The 11,589-nt window shown below is 36.7% G+C and overlaps 1 protein-coding gene across 1 annotated transcript; it reads right to left on the bottom strand.

Annotated features, from left to right (window-relative positions):
- Positions 1-103: 103 nt before the first annotated feature.
- LOC116298280 (uncharacterized) lies at positions 104-9,486 on the bottom strand. The gene is made up of 5 exons (XM_031706668.2): positions 9,142-9,486; positions 4,977-5,245; positions 4,282-4,387; positions 3,524-3,779; positions 104-2,334 (listed from the first exon to the last, which is right to left on the bottom strand). The coding sequence occupies exons 1-5, from the start codon at positions 9,179-9,181 to the stop codon at positions 2,055-2,057; spliced, it is 951 nt and encodes a 316-aa protein (XP_031562528.2). The 5' UTR covers positions 9,182-9,486; the 3' UTR covers positions 104-2,054.
- Between the last annotated feature and the right edge of the window lie 2,103 nt (positions 9,487-11,589).

The following is an 11,589-nucleotide window of genomic DNA, read 5'->3' as shown; positions in this document are numbered from 1 at the left end:
TTTTTTTCTTTTTTTTTTTTTTTTCTTTTTTCTTTTTTTTTTTTTTTTTTTCTTTTTTCTTTTTTTTTCTTTTTTCTAAAGTGAATTTCGTTAATTCTGCACATATTATGTTTTTACTTTATTTATTCATTTACACATTCATTTATTGTCACAGTCATTAACATATTGGAAGTATAAACTTAAGTAATTAGTTAGAGACGTATCGCTCAAATGGAGATATATTTTACCATTATTCCACTTCATGTATAATCAGTAGTAGGTTAATCTTTTGTGGTTAGAAGTGAACCTATTCCTATATTCAATTTATTCCTACATTTAGTTTCATTTTTTTAATGTTAAACCCTTTGCACAGGGCTTGTAAGGGTATTCGCGGGGGCCGGGAAATGGATAAAATATAGCGCGGGTCCGCGGGAAGTAGAAATAAATCTTACGTGATTCGGGATCGATATTGGCTCGGCCGTGACTCGGGAATTGCCGAATTCAATGTCTGGGATGTAGGATTTTGCTTACTGATTTTCGGGGAAAACGCAAGATATATAATCCAGTTATAAAAATAGCCCTTGATTTGGGATCAGGACTCCCTCTTCTAGACCCTGTTTAAACTCTATAAACTACTGTCTCCCTGTTCGAAAACTTTCAGTTATTTTTTAGCTTTGTCAGCGTACAAATAAGCTATCGAGCTGAAACAAAATTATCCATATGCATATTTCTGAGCATGTTTTATCGAGTTAACATGCAGCAGCTTACGAGATAATAGGCGATTCAGCAAAACTTGTACGCTGCTGTCTGCCCATCTGAGCTCTATTCTAATTCTCAGTTAATTCCAATAACGATGAGCGCGTGACAGTAGCATCACACAGTACAGATCGGTTCTTACGTACAACAGTACACAAGAAGGTATTTGCTTTACTTTAGTGCGGATGATTTGCGTAAAAATAATAGAGTCCACAGTCATAGAGGTCGACAAGGTACATTTGCGTCGTTGTGGACAATGGTAGGTGAGTAGATATTGGTTCTACTTCTACCAATAGAACAGCTGCATGTTACGTCATTACCGCCATCTTGGTTGACGATAACCTAACAAAGCATTCTTCAGTAGCTTCTATTGCTACTAGATCAACCATGTTTCATATTGTTATTCATAACTAAAGGAAATTTGAGTCACATGGTTGCACACACTCTATATCGATGTATGTAATAATAGAGTCAACAGTCATAGATCGACAAAATACATTTGCGTCGTTGTGCGCAACTGTACTCTGGTAGAGTTAGAGGTAGATATTGGTTCTAATTCTACAAATAACTGTGCGTAATAATGATAATAATAGAGTGAACAGTCATAGGGGTGGCACACGGTACATATTTGCCTTGTTGTGCGGGCAAGTAAATAAAAGCATTAGTTCTACTTCCAGCTATAACGATGTGAGCGACAGTTGTAGAGGTCACCACAGGTGCATTTATGTCTACATAAATTGCAGTTTTGTGCAACTACAGCTGTTCTAGATTTCCGTGCAGTTGTTTAAGGAACAAACGTGCCTAATTTTCTTAGTAAATTACGTAACTTGAGAAAGACTGATTATCCAGTATTTCTGCTCTCCTCCTCCCATCCAGGAACGTCTGTAATTAAATCAGTCTTGAGTATGAATTTCTCTACTTTCACATCCCCATAATGCCTTGCGTCTTTGTGGGGTAACCAATCAAAAAACTGTCCCAAATTGAAAGGTTTCTTAATTGAATTTATACTATACCTGCTTTTATCTGTATACTACTGATTATCAGTTTATTCCAAGTTATTTTTGCGTGTACAGATTATCAAGACTTTTGGTCTTACAGAAAATGTATAATTGACTTACGAAATAATGTTTAAAATTTACCTTAAACGTCTTCAAGCTTCTATCTTTTTCTGTTTTTCACTTCTTCATTTTATTTTTGGATACCAAACAAGGTATTGTCAACATTGTCTGATCAGCCTTCAGCAAAATAAGTGGGTTTTTACCCTCTGGTTACCCCCCAAAGACGCAAAGTATTATGGGGATGTGAAAGTAGAGAATAAATTAATTTAACTGAGTAATTTTGAAGTTTCTGAATAGGACAAAATTTTTATATCCATTGACAGTTGCCACTGCTCCACGTTGTCTCAAGGAAAAGGTTGGAGTGAATTCCGCCGCAAAATTGCCATCAACGAGGACCTTAGCGGATTTCTTTCGGACCTCAACGGCAACATGAAACCACGCATAGGCGGGGGGAGGATCGATGATACAAGATTGAGGTAAATTTTTCCCTTTGTTGTTTGTTATTTTGCCAGGAATAACACAGGTAGTATTGGTATGAGTTCTGAAAATAGATTTAATTTAAATGAGTACCCTAAACTAAAATGAGGACACTCGATCCGTGAACACTTTTTTGTCTTTTTTTTTAATTCATTCTGCAAAGCATCCCTTTCATCCCCAATGGTTCGAGTGTTTTCGCTTTAAAAAATAGTCTGTTTATTGCTTCCGTGTATCGCGTAAGGTTTTTAATGTTTGGGCATCACTAGCTGACCTGAGGTGCTTACCATACCCCGGGAGAAAACGGAAATACCGGTTGGAAAAGAAAGGTATGTATCATTCCGATTGGCAAGTTCCGGAAAACTCGGTCTTGCGATTGAGGTAATCCACTTTTCCCGCTCTTTTTGTTTTTTTTCGGTAGACGCGTGTACCACTTTTCGAAAGTCAAAGTTTGCCGCTCTTTTCTTACCATTAGCGAATTAATTACCAATCGGAGAGATTGGTTTGTATAGGAAATCGCACGATCTCGAGTACAATTGGAAATTTGGAAATTAATAGACACGAGTAATGTTTTGAAAGTTTTTGTAAGTGCACGAGCCTTTAGGCGAGTGCAATTAAAGAACTTTCAAAACATTACGAGTGTCTATTAATTCCAAATTGTACGAGAAGATCGTGCGATTTTTTGTTTATAGTTCACTCAACAACATTTCAGTAAAAAATGCGAAGCGACGCCATTCATCTTTGTCTATTTGGCGGCCGATTTTCAGTCCATCGCGCAACTGAAATGCATGAAAAAGATTAGTTCTTATTAGTTTTTACGGCTTTTTTTTGTTTTTTTGTTTTTTTGTTTTTTTGTTTTTTGTTGACATTGTTTTGGCCGTGTTTCCATAACGACTTAATTCGGTATTCGGTATAAAATAAACGCTATAATTGTACTCCTCTCGACCAATCAGAGTCGAGTAATTTTGTTGAGTGTAATATAAAAATGGTAAGTACCCCTGTATGATCCCCCTGTATGCTATCATTAGAATGTACTTTGTTGGTCGCATAGTTATTAGCTACTCTGAGGTTGAGTAAAAGACTGGGACGAGTTGGATTAGCAGTGCATTGTGGGAATGTTTCATTTCCAAAATGGAGTCTATTTCGTTTTCCTGATACAATCCAACAATGCACTGCAAATCTAACTCGACCTCGAGGGTGTAGTGTCTGACTCCACCTAAATAACAATGGCGATTATAAAATGGCTGTCAGCTTACCTGAATAAAATGTAATCAAAATTATCTTGGTCCACGACGTTAAATCCAATTCCAGGATGCGTGACGTTTGAGTTATCAGGCCTTCTAGAATATAGGTCGACTGTCAAACGATACGGTTGAGTCGGCAACGTGTCAGCGTTTGCGTTCAAGATTACTCTACAGATGCTGTACTTGACTTGTGATGCGTTTGACCCGTCGAGTTCGAAAACGTTAATACGCTGGTCTGTATAGCCATTGCAGTTTGTCACTTGAAAACCTGTTTATAAACGTTTTAGTTAGTGTCGTTTAAAGCGCCTTTTAAATACTCTTGAATAATTAATGAACCTTTGGACCAAATTAGAGCGACTATACACGTCACGTGCATAGACCTTTAAGCCCCAAGCTTCATTAGTTTCTTTATATAAAGAATACCAATGAGAATGTTGAGAGCTTCAATATGAAGTCTTGAAGAACGTTTCATTTTGAGACTGTGTTTCGATTGGTTACCCCTAAGGCGCAAAGCATTATCGGGCATGTAAAAGTAGAGAATATTCTCTTGAACAGAGCTAAAGAATTAATAATAATAATAATAATAATAATAATAATAATGACGTATAGATTATCTCTTCACATATCCTACAATAAAAAATATATCTATTTATAATAAACAAAAACAAAAAACAAAAAAAGAGAGAAAAATAATAATAACAATAATAATAATGATAATAACGATTTATTGAAGCATATCTACAGAGTGGCTCTACATCTTCAACACTTACTTGTGCTGCAATTTTCTAACGTGTAACCATGGTTGCATATACATCGATGAGTTTGTGACTCAAAATCAGGACGACATATCTCATTCTTGCTACAATTACATGTGGTCTGCCATAAGATAAGACACTTGATTATTAAAAACATGTATTGAAATATTCTAAAACAAGAAGGGTAGGATCTTCAATTTTAAAGAACCCCGAAACAACCTCTTGGCTGATCTAAATCAGAGCACAGCAAACTCATATACATTACATGAACGGAGTGTGTGTAACGCTTTATCATCCAAAGAGTGGGTGCTCTCATAGAGACTTTGCGCTACCTGATCACCGCCATGACAGGAGCCATGATGTAGTAACAATAGTCCCCTTCACAGTTCCCTGCGACATCTTGAAAGGTAGCCGTGCCTTTGCATCGTAGCGAGACGAACGGTGAGCTTACAATGATAGAGACATGTTGATAATTGTCCAAGTAGTTACAAAAAGTTCTCTCTCACCGCTCATCTCGCTTCGATGCAAAGGCACGGCTACCTTTCAAGATGGCGCAGGGTACTGTGAAGGGGACTATTGAATCTGGTCTAATCTGATTTACATGAGAAAATTCAGTTTCCCAGGGGAAAAATATTGTTATGCCTCTTGTATTGGCTGCCATAATGTAATAGTACAATGCGTCTATAGCATCTAAATTTTTCAAATCTCACCTCAGCCATTCTGTATATGGTGTCAGATCTTGGAAGCAAATCATCGGGGAACATTTTGTGATCAGCTTCATTGAGTTCGCAGATATTGAGTTCCCCAGAAGCGCCTCTCCCAGAGTTGAATGAAATACAACGATCATCCAAAAAACATAAGGCTTCGCAATGGCCATCGTCCGTGGCTTGAGTGGCTAGAAAAGTATGGTTGACCAAGGCTTGACCACCGAGATTAATCTTGAAGGTCATTTCTTTACATGCAATTGAAAGCTGGAAAACTGTGGAATCAAAAAGTTACCACCTGTGTCAAATGCATCTCTGAATTTTTTTTTTTTTTTGACGTGAACAGTAAGTATGTGCGCAAGGGATTATGGTAGTGGTAGTATACGAGGTTGCTAAGTCACTTTGTACCTGAATCTTGTAACTGAATCAAGTTTTATTGATACCCTGAAACAACCTCGATCTAGATGTATGGTGCATTATCAAATTCAGGACACGGCTATCTCACAGATCGAACCCTAAAACAACATTTTGGCTGATCTACGTCAGGGCACCGTTAACTCATCGAATCCTGAAACAACATCTGAGTAGATCGTACGGCGAACTCTATTGAAAAATTGCAGGCACTCAGTACGCATGCTTGCGGATTCGCCTGCTATTCTTCGATTGCACGTTACGTCATCGCGGCCTCTCAGGGGAGCGTTGGTGCCATTTAACAAAAGATTTCTTATTAGCATCCATCGTTAGCGGCACCACGGTGGCCGCCATGCTTTTGTCCTTTGATGTGCGGATACTCCAACCCAAACCACTTTGGTAAACTATTATTTTAACCAATTACTACCATTAAGCAATCATACATCTGCATCTTGCGACATTTAGTATAGTTCAATATTTTTTTATCAGCCAATCAGATAGCTCATTGATATAATATAGTGCAAAGAACGTGTTAATCTGATTGGCTAACACTTTTATCATGCAGTTCAATCTCTGTCTAGTTTATTGTTATCTGTTTGGTCAGTTTTAATCATTGAAGTTGTCTGCGTTCATAATGTATGGCGGCGGGAGGGGGGGGGGGGGGCAGGTGAAAATTTGAAATGTCCAGAATAATTCTTAACACCCTCTCCCTTAAAGTTATGCAAAAAATACGACCCCCCCCCTAAACAAGGCTTGTAGCTTCTTCCAAAAATTGTGCACCCCCCCCCCCCATTTTTCTGATGGAAATTTGGCCATCCCCCCTTTTTCCTATCTTTTTCCTACCTTTTTCCTACCAAAAATTTCCCTATCCCCCTAAATTTCACCTGCCTCCCCTCCCCCCCTCCTCCGCCATACATTACACTCATTAGCACACTGGAAGTGCCGCCATGCTTTTGTCCTTTGATGTGCGGATACTCCAACCCAAACCACTTTGGTAAACTATTATCATTAAGCAATCATACATCTGCATCTTGCGACATTTAGTATAGTTCAATATTTTTTTATCAGCCAATCAGATAGCTCATTGATATAATATAGTGCAAAGAACGTGTTAATCTGATTGGCTAACACTTTTATCATGCAGTTCAATCTCTGTCTAGTTTATTGTTATCTGTTTGGTCAGTTTTAATCATTGAAGTTGTCTGCGTTCATAATGTATGGCGGCGGGAGGGGGGGGGGGGGGGGGGCAGGTGAAAATTTGAAATGTCCAGAATAATTCTTAACACCCTCTCCCTTAAAGTTATGCAAAAAATACGACCCCCCCCCCTAAACAAGGCTTGTAGCTTCTTCCAAAAATTGTGCACACCCCCCCCCCCCCATTTTTCTGATGGAAATTTGGCCATCCCCCCTTTTTCCTATCTTTTTCCTACCTTTTTCCTACCAAAAATTTCCCTATCCCCCTAAATTTCACCTGCCTCCCCTCCCCCCCTCCTCCGCCATACATTACACTCATTAGCACACTGGAAGTATAAACCTTGATATCTTCAAGGTGTATCACTCAAATCATGTTAAAATATTTCACCATTCGACTATTCACTTTATGTAGAATCAATGCTGAAAATATTGAGTTAGAGGTCATAGGGCACTTGAACCAAGCAATAGAAACTTTCTGCGCAGTTTTTACATAAAAAGAAAGTTCATTTCCCCGAGGATAGAAAATGTATTGTTTTGGTACATCAAAATGGCCAATGTGACGTCACGTGAAAACGCTCTATAAGAAAATGAATTTGCCTTAATATATAGTTAACCCGGACTCTCAAAAACCCTCAAAATACAGGAAGACCTCTTAAAAACGCTTAGAGGTAACACTCGTGAGTCAATAAGCAAACACTCATCAATAAGCAAATCAATTTTCGATCATTCGAAAAAACTTTCTCACTCCAAACATTAATTCGAGATATTTGACATGAAAGTTCACCTGAAGTAAAATACGTTTGTCCGCGGTATATGACGGAAATAATAACAATTTCGTGCATTTTTGAGCTCATGTTATACATACAGTCAATGTCATTAACGTTGTCCACCAAAAAAAGACATTTACACATTAACACATTTAGACATTTACACATTTAGACTAAAAGAAATATCACGTGTCTCCTCGAAGGTTCTGGCATAAAACAAACGCTGAAATACCATTCTCCATCTTAAGTCCTCACTAAATGGTCAGGGCATTCTGGATTTTCGATTCACGAATTGAATTTCACATTTAAAGTTCAGGCTGACGCACACGAGGCAAAGAATACATAATGAAAACGTGATATATCTTTTAGTCTAAATGTGTAAATGTCTAAATGTCTAAATGCAGTGTAAATGTCTTTTTTCGGTGGACAACGTTAATTATATAATTTTGAATTAGTACGATTAGCTTGGTAGACTGCAAGACGCCACTGTTTTTCTATATTTTTCTTTATTAACTGAGAATATTACTTATCAATTATATTTAAGAGCGGCTCCCTGAAAAAAAAACGAGAATCTCATATCAGTTGCAAAAAATCGAATTTGGTTTAAGTCGACAAAACAAAGGAACCCCTTTTTTTAATTATGCCCAAAGACAAAAAAAAAAGAAATTCCCCGAAATTATTATAATAAAGAAAGAAGAAAAAAAGGACATTGATTGAGGGATTATGAATACAGAGGGTAGATACTGTTTTTTCTTTTAGTTATTAATTGCGCCAAAACTAATTAGGCATCTTAGTCATTTCAGTTTTATTTTGAATAATGTTAAAAAAAGAAAGGACTCAGTAAACTTAAAAAAGTCCTTTTTGTCCATATATATTTTTTTTTATTAGAAAAACGTTACAAATTATGGATATATCCTGTTTTGTATCGTTCTATAGTTTCAATAAACCTGTGTTTTCTTTTAGTGATTATAGTCATGGAAGCCGACAAAAATAAACATTATGAAATATGAGTGTTGAATTCTAGAAGCTGACGAAAATTAGGCGGATTTCATCCGTCTTGTGCAGCCAATATTCTTTAAATATTAATATTTACACAGCATTAGAAAGTAATGCGTTAATTTTTTTCACTTATTTCATTTCTATTTATGTCGAGAGTTTTTGATGAAATCGTAGCGGGCTGCAGAGCATACATTAATTTTTAATTAAACGTCAAATTAGGACTCTTAACCGGAGGTTCGCTCTAGGTACTCGGCACTCTCTGAGTATTTATGTATAATTATTTATTTATTTATTCAAAGTCATGTTTCTATTTATGTAGAGAGTTTTTGAATTATAAAATTGTAGCGGGTTGCAGAACTTGCATACATTAATTTTTATTTAAACGTCAAATTATAAACTACCACTCTTAACCAGAGTTTCGCTCTAGGTACTCAGCACTCTCCGAGTATATATATATATATTTTTATTTAAGTAATATTTGAGACGCAGCGCCTTAAAAACTATGGCTGGATAGATTTGTTTTGAAAATTAAAACTAAATCATACCTACCTCTAAAAGACTGCCATCTTCTTGAAATATCCGTCTACGTTTATAACGTCTATCTTACTCAGTTTGGAATGATTTTCATTTAAATAGTTAACTTTTCCTGGCAAAATCTGAGCGAATTTTTTTCGTGATGTTGCGATTTGAAAATTTAAGGTTTTTAAGAATTGTTTTATCGAATAAAAATCTGTTTCAAGTGCACACATAAGCGGCTAATATCCTCAATTGTTCAAACAAGCATGAATCTAGGTACTTACCGTTGAAAAACCACAACGAAAAACGAGAAAGCCAAGACATGGTTAATTTAGATGAGGACTGCGAATTTAAGCGTTAAAGTCCTTGACTGATCTTAGCGTTTTCACTGAAGAGTTTGTTTTGAATAGCTGCTCAGTGCTACGTGTGACTACAAAACGTTTTTTGCGTTTGAATACCAAGTACTAATTAAAGGTATCATTAGAGACGCAGATCGTCAGGTGTGAGTTACCCTGAGACAATGTACGTATAGTTGAGTGGGAAGATGCAAAATGACTGGGTTTCGTTATCAATTATAGATTCATGATCGTGAAAAGAACCGAGGGTACGTGTTGGCGGTCATGTTGTTTTATATAACACAATACAAACAGCAAAAATAAAATAACAACAACAACAACAAAAAGAAAAAAACAAAAACTGATAAACAAACATAAAGACAAACAAACAGATTATTTTGAAAATTCAACCTGTATCGAGAGATTACGCCTGGAATGGAAAGGTGGCAGTACCGCTACAGTTTTAAGTTTTGAGTTGTTCAGTGTCAATAGCCTCGAATTTTGTATAATATTCATATGTTCCAGTGAAGTTTCCATGGAATTTCAAAGTGTTAATATCGACAGGGCAGAAAAACGGTTTTTGGCCAAATGTGACTAAAATTTATTGAATGCGTATTTGAGATATAAAGCCGTGTACTTTGGGAGAGGTGATATTTTGATCAGCAGAAAAACTGCATGACATTTTTGTGATTACTAATAAGTAGATTTACTCTAATAATTCGACAAAATTTCGTCACAACTTTTGAGCAGCTGTGACACAAATGAATCTCTTAAAAATTTGAAGTATTAAACTCAGTTAAGTAAAATAGTCGTGAAAGTAGCGGACTTGTCGTTTTTCTACCCTGTCGTTAATATCGTTTAATTAGTATACGAAAAGAAGGATTAGGAGTTTTTTTGAGTAAGATATTTCAGGCGATATTAGTTTAATTAGTTCTATAATCCTTATTTTTACCGTCGGTATCATTGAACATTTAGGCATTGAAATAACTGAGGTGATTAGTCTATACACCGAATTGAAATATGCCGACGTCTATTTCGAATAATTAGAGAGTTTAAGAGCTTAAGATTCTCGTTTACGGCAAACGTGAAACGTCATGCTCAGTTGACCATTAAAAAATTCTTTAAAATTAGTGAAAAGGAATCGCAAAAATCTCCAAGTAGTAGATAAACGAAAGAATACTTGTTTTTGTCGAGAAGGTTGCAAAAGGTAAAGTGAAATGTAGGGAAACGATGAAAACGTGGTCACGTTTGCTGTTTGCGGGAAGGAAAGACGGGAATCTTAACCTGCCTATTAACACTTGTAGACTGGGACCGAAGGAAACAGTGTGTTTTGTGGTCCCGAGACGGTGTGTTTCTCGAGGCGAAGCCGAGGGACCACAAAAAACACTGCTTTCCCGAGGTTCCCGTTTTTAGTTATATACCAAATGTCAAAGAAAACGAGAAATTATTTGATTATTTGATTTCGTAAAACCTGGAACAACTTACATGATTTCCGTGAAATCACTTTGGGTAGAGTTATTACAAGTCAACGGCATATTGTTGCCCGCTGGAAACATCAAATTTTGTTTACGTTCAACGTGATATCCTCTCGCCCAACAGAGTACGAGATAAATAAATACACAGGGTACCAATTTCCAGCCCCGTAAAATCCCAATATCCATCCCACAATAAAGAAGTTTGTCACTGCCAGGGTTTCTTTATGTCCTCGCTCAGTGGTTGTTTACGTACTTCGTTGCAGGTGAGGTTGCTAGTGTGGAGAGACGGGACCATTACTTAGGTAGAGAAGATAAAAAAGATAAAAAAATGAACGGCCCCAAATCGTGCCGAAACCTTGCCAGAAGACTGAACAAGGTTCAAGCAACGACTGCAGCAAGTTTGGAAGCAAGTTTTGAAGTCGAGTGAATCATTTTATTGTCACATCTACATCATAACTTCCATACATTCCCTTGTATTATAAACTATACACAGGAACCTTGTTTGGGCTGCCTGTGAGCAGAGTTTCTATAAATATTCAATCTCGCCAGAGCTTTGCCTTAGGCCAGAAGAAACGCAGGCTCTGGGTACGAGATTAATGAATATTAAAACAGTCGGTTTCAAATGGAACATGCGCGATAGCGTCAACCAGAACTACCACTAAAACTTTACAAATTGTCTATTATTTAATCATTCTGTCTTTAAATTTGAAAAAAGCAATAACAACATGATGTTGTTGGCAATAATTAACCAAAAAAATGATAAAAAATAAAAAAATGAATCAAACACCAAACCCGGTGGTACCTTTTTGGCAAATAGGCTGAAAATATTGCTTATCTTTCCAAACTGATGATTTTAATTTCATCAGTAAAAAGATAATTTCGGAGTTCGCGTGCGATGTTCTTCTTACGCGTAAACTAAAGT

Source organism: Actinia tenebrosa, unplaced genomic scaffold (genome assembly GCF_029948245.1).
Source record: "Actinia tenebrosa isolate PJP-AT-01 unplaced genomic scaffold, QUT_ActTen_1.0 PGA_scaffold14__42_contigs__length_11649687, whole genome shotgun sequence".
Lineage (NCBI taxonomy): Eukaryota > Metazoa > Cnidaria > Anthozoa > Actiniaria > Actiniidae > Actinia > Actinia tenebrosa.
This window is presented reverse-complemented; position numbering and strand designations above follow the sequence as displayed.

Coding starts and splice junctions, on each gene's coding strand:
- LOC116298280 (XM_031706668.2), bottom strand. CDS start 9,181: ATGTCTTGGCTTTCTCGTTTTTCGTTGTGGTTTTTCAACG. Junction 5,246..9,141: donor TTCGTTGTGGTTTTTCAACG/GTAAGTACCTAG, acceptor TTGATTCCACAG/TTTTCCAGCTTTCAATTGCA. Junction 3,780..4,281: donor GTTAGAAAATTGCAGCACAA/GTAAGTGTTGAA, acceptor GTTTATAAACAG/GTTTTCAAGTGACAAACTGC.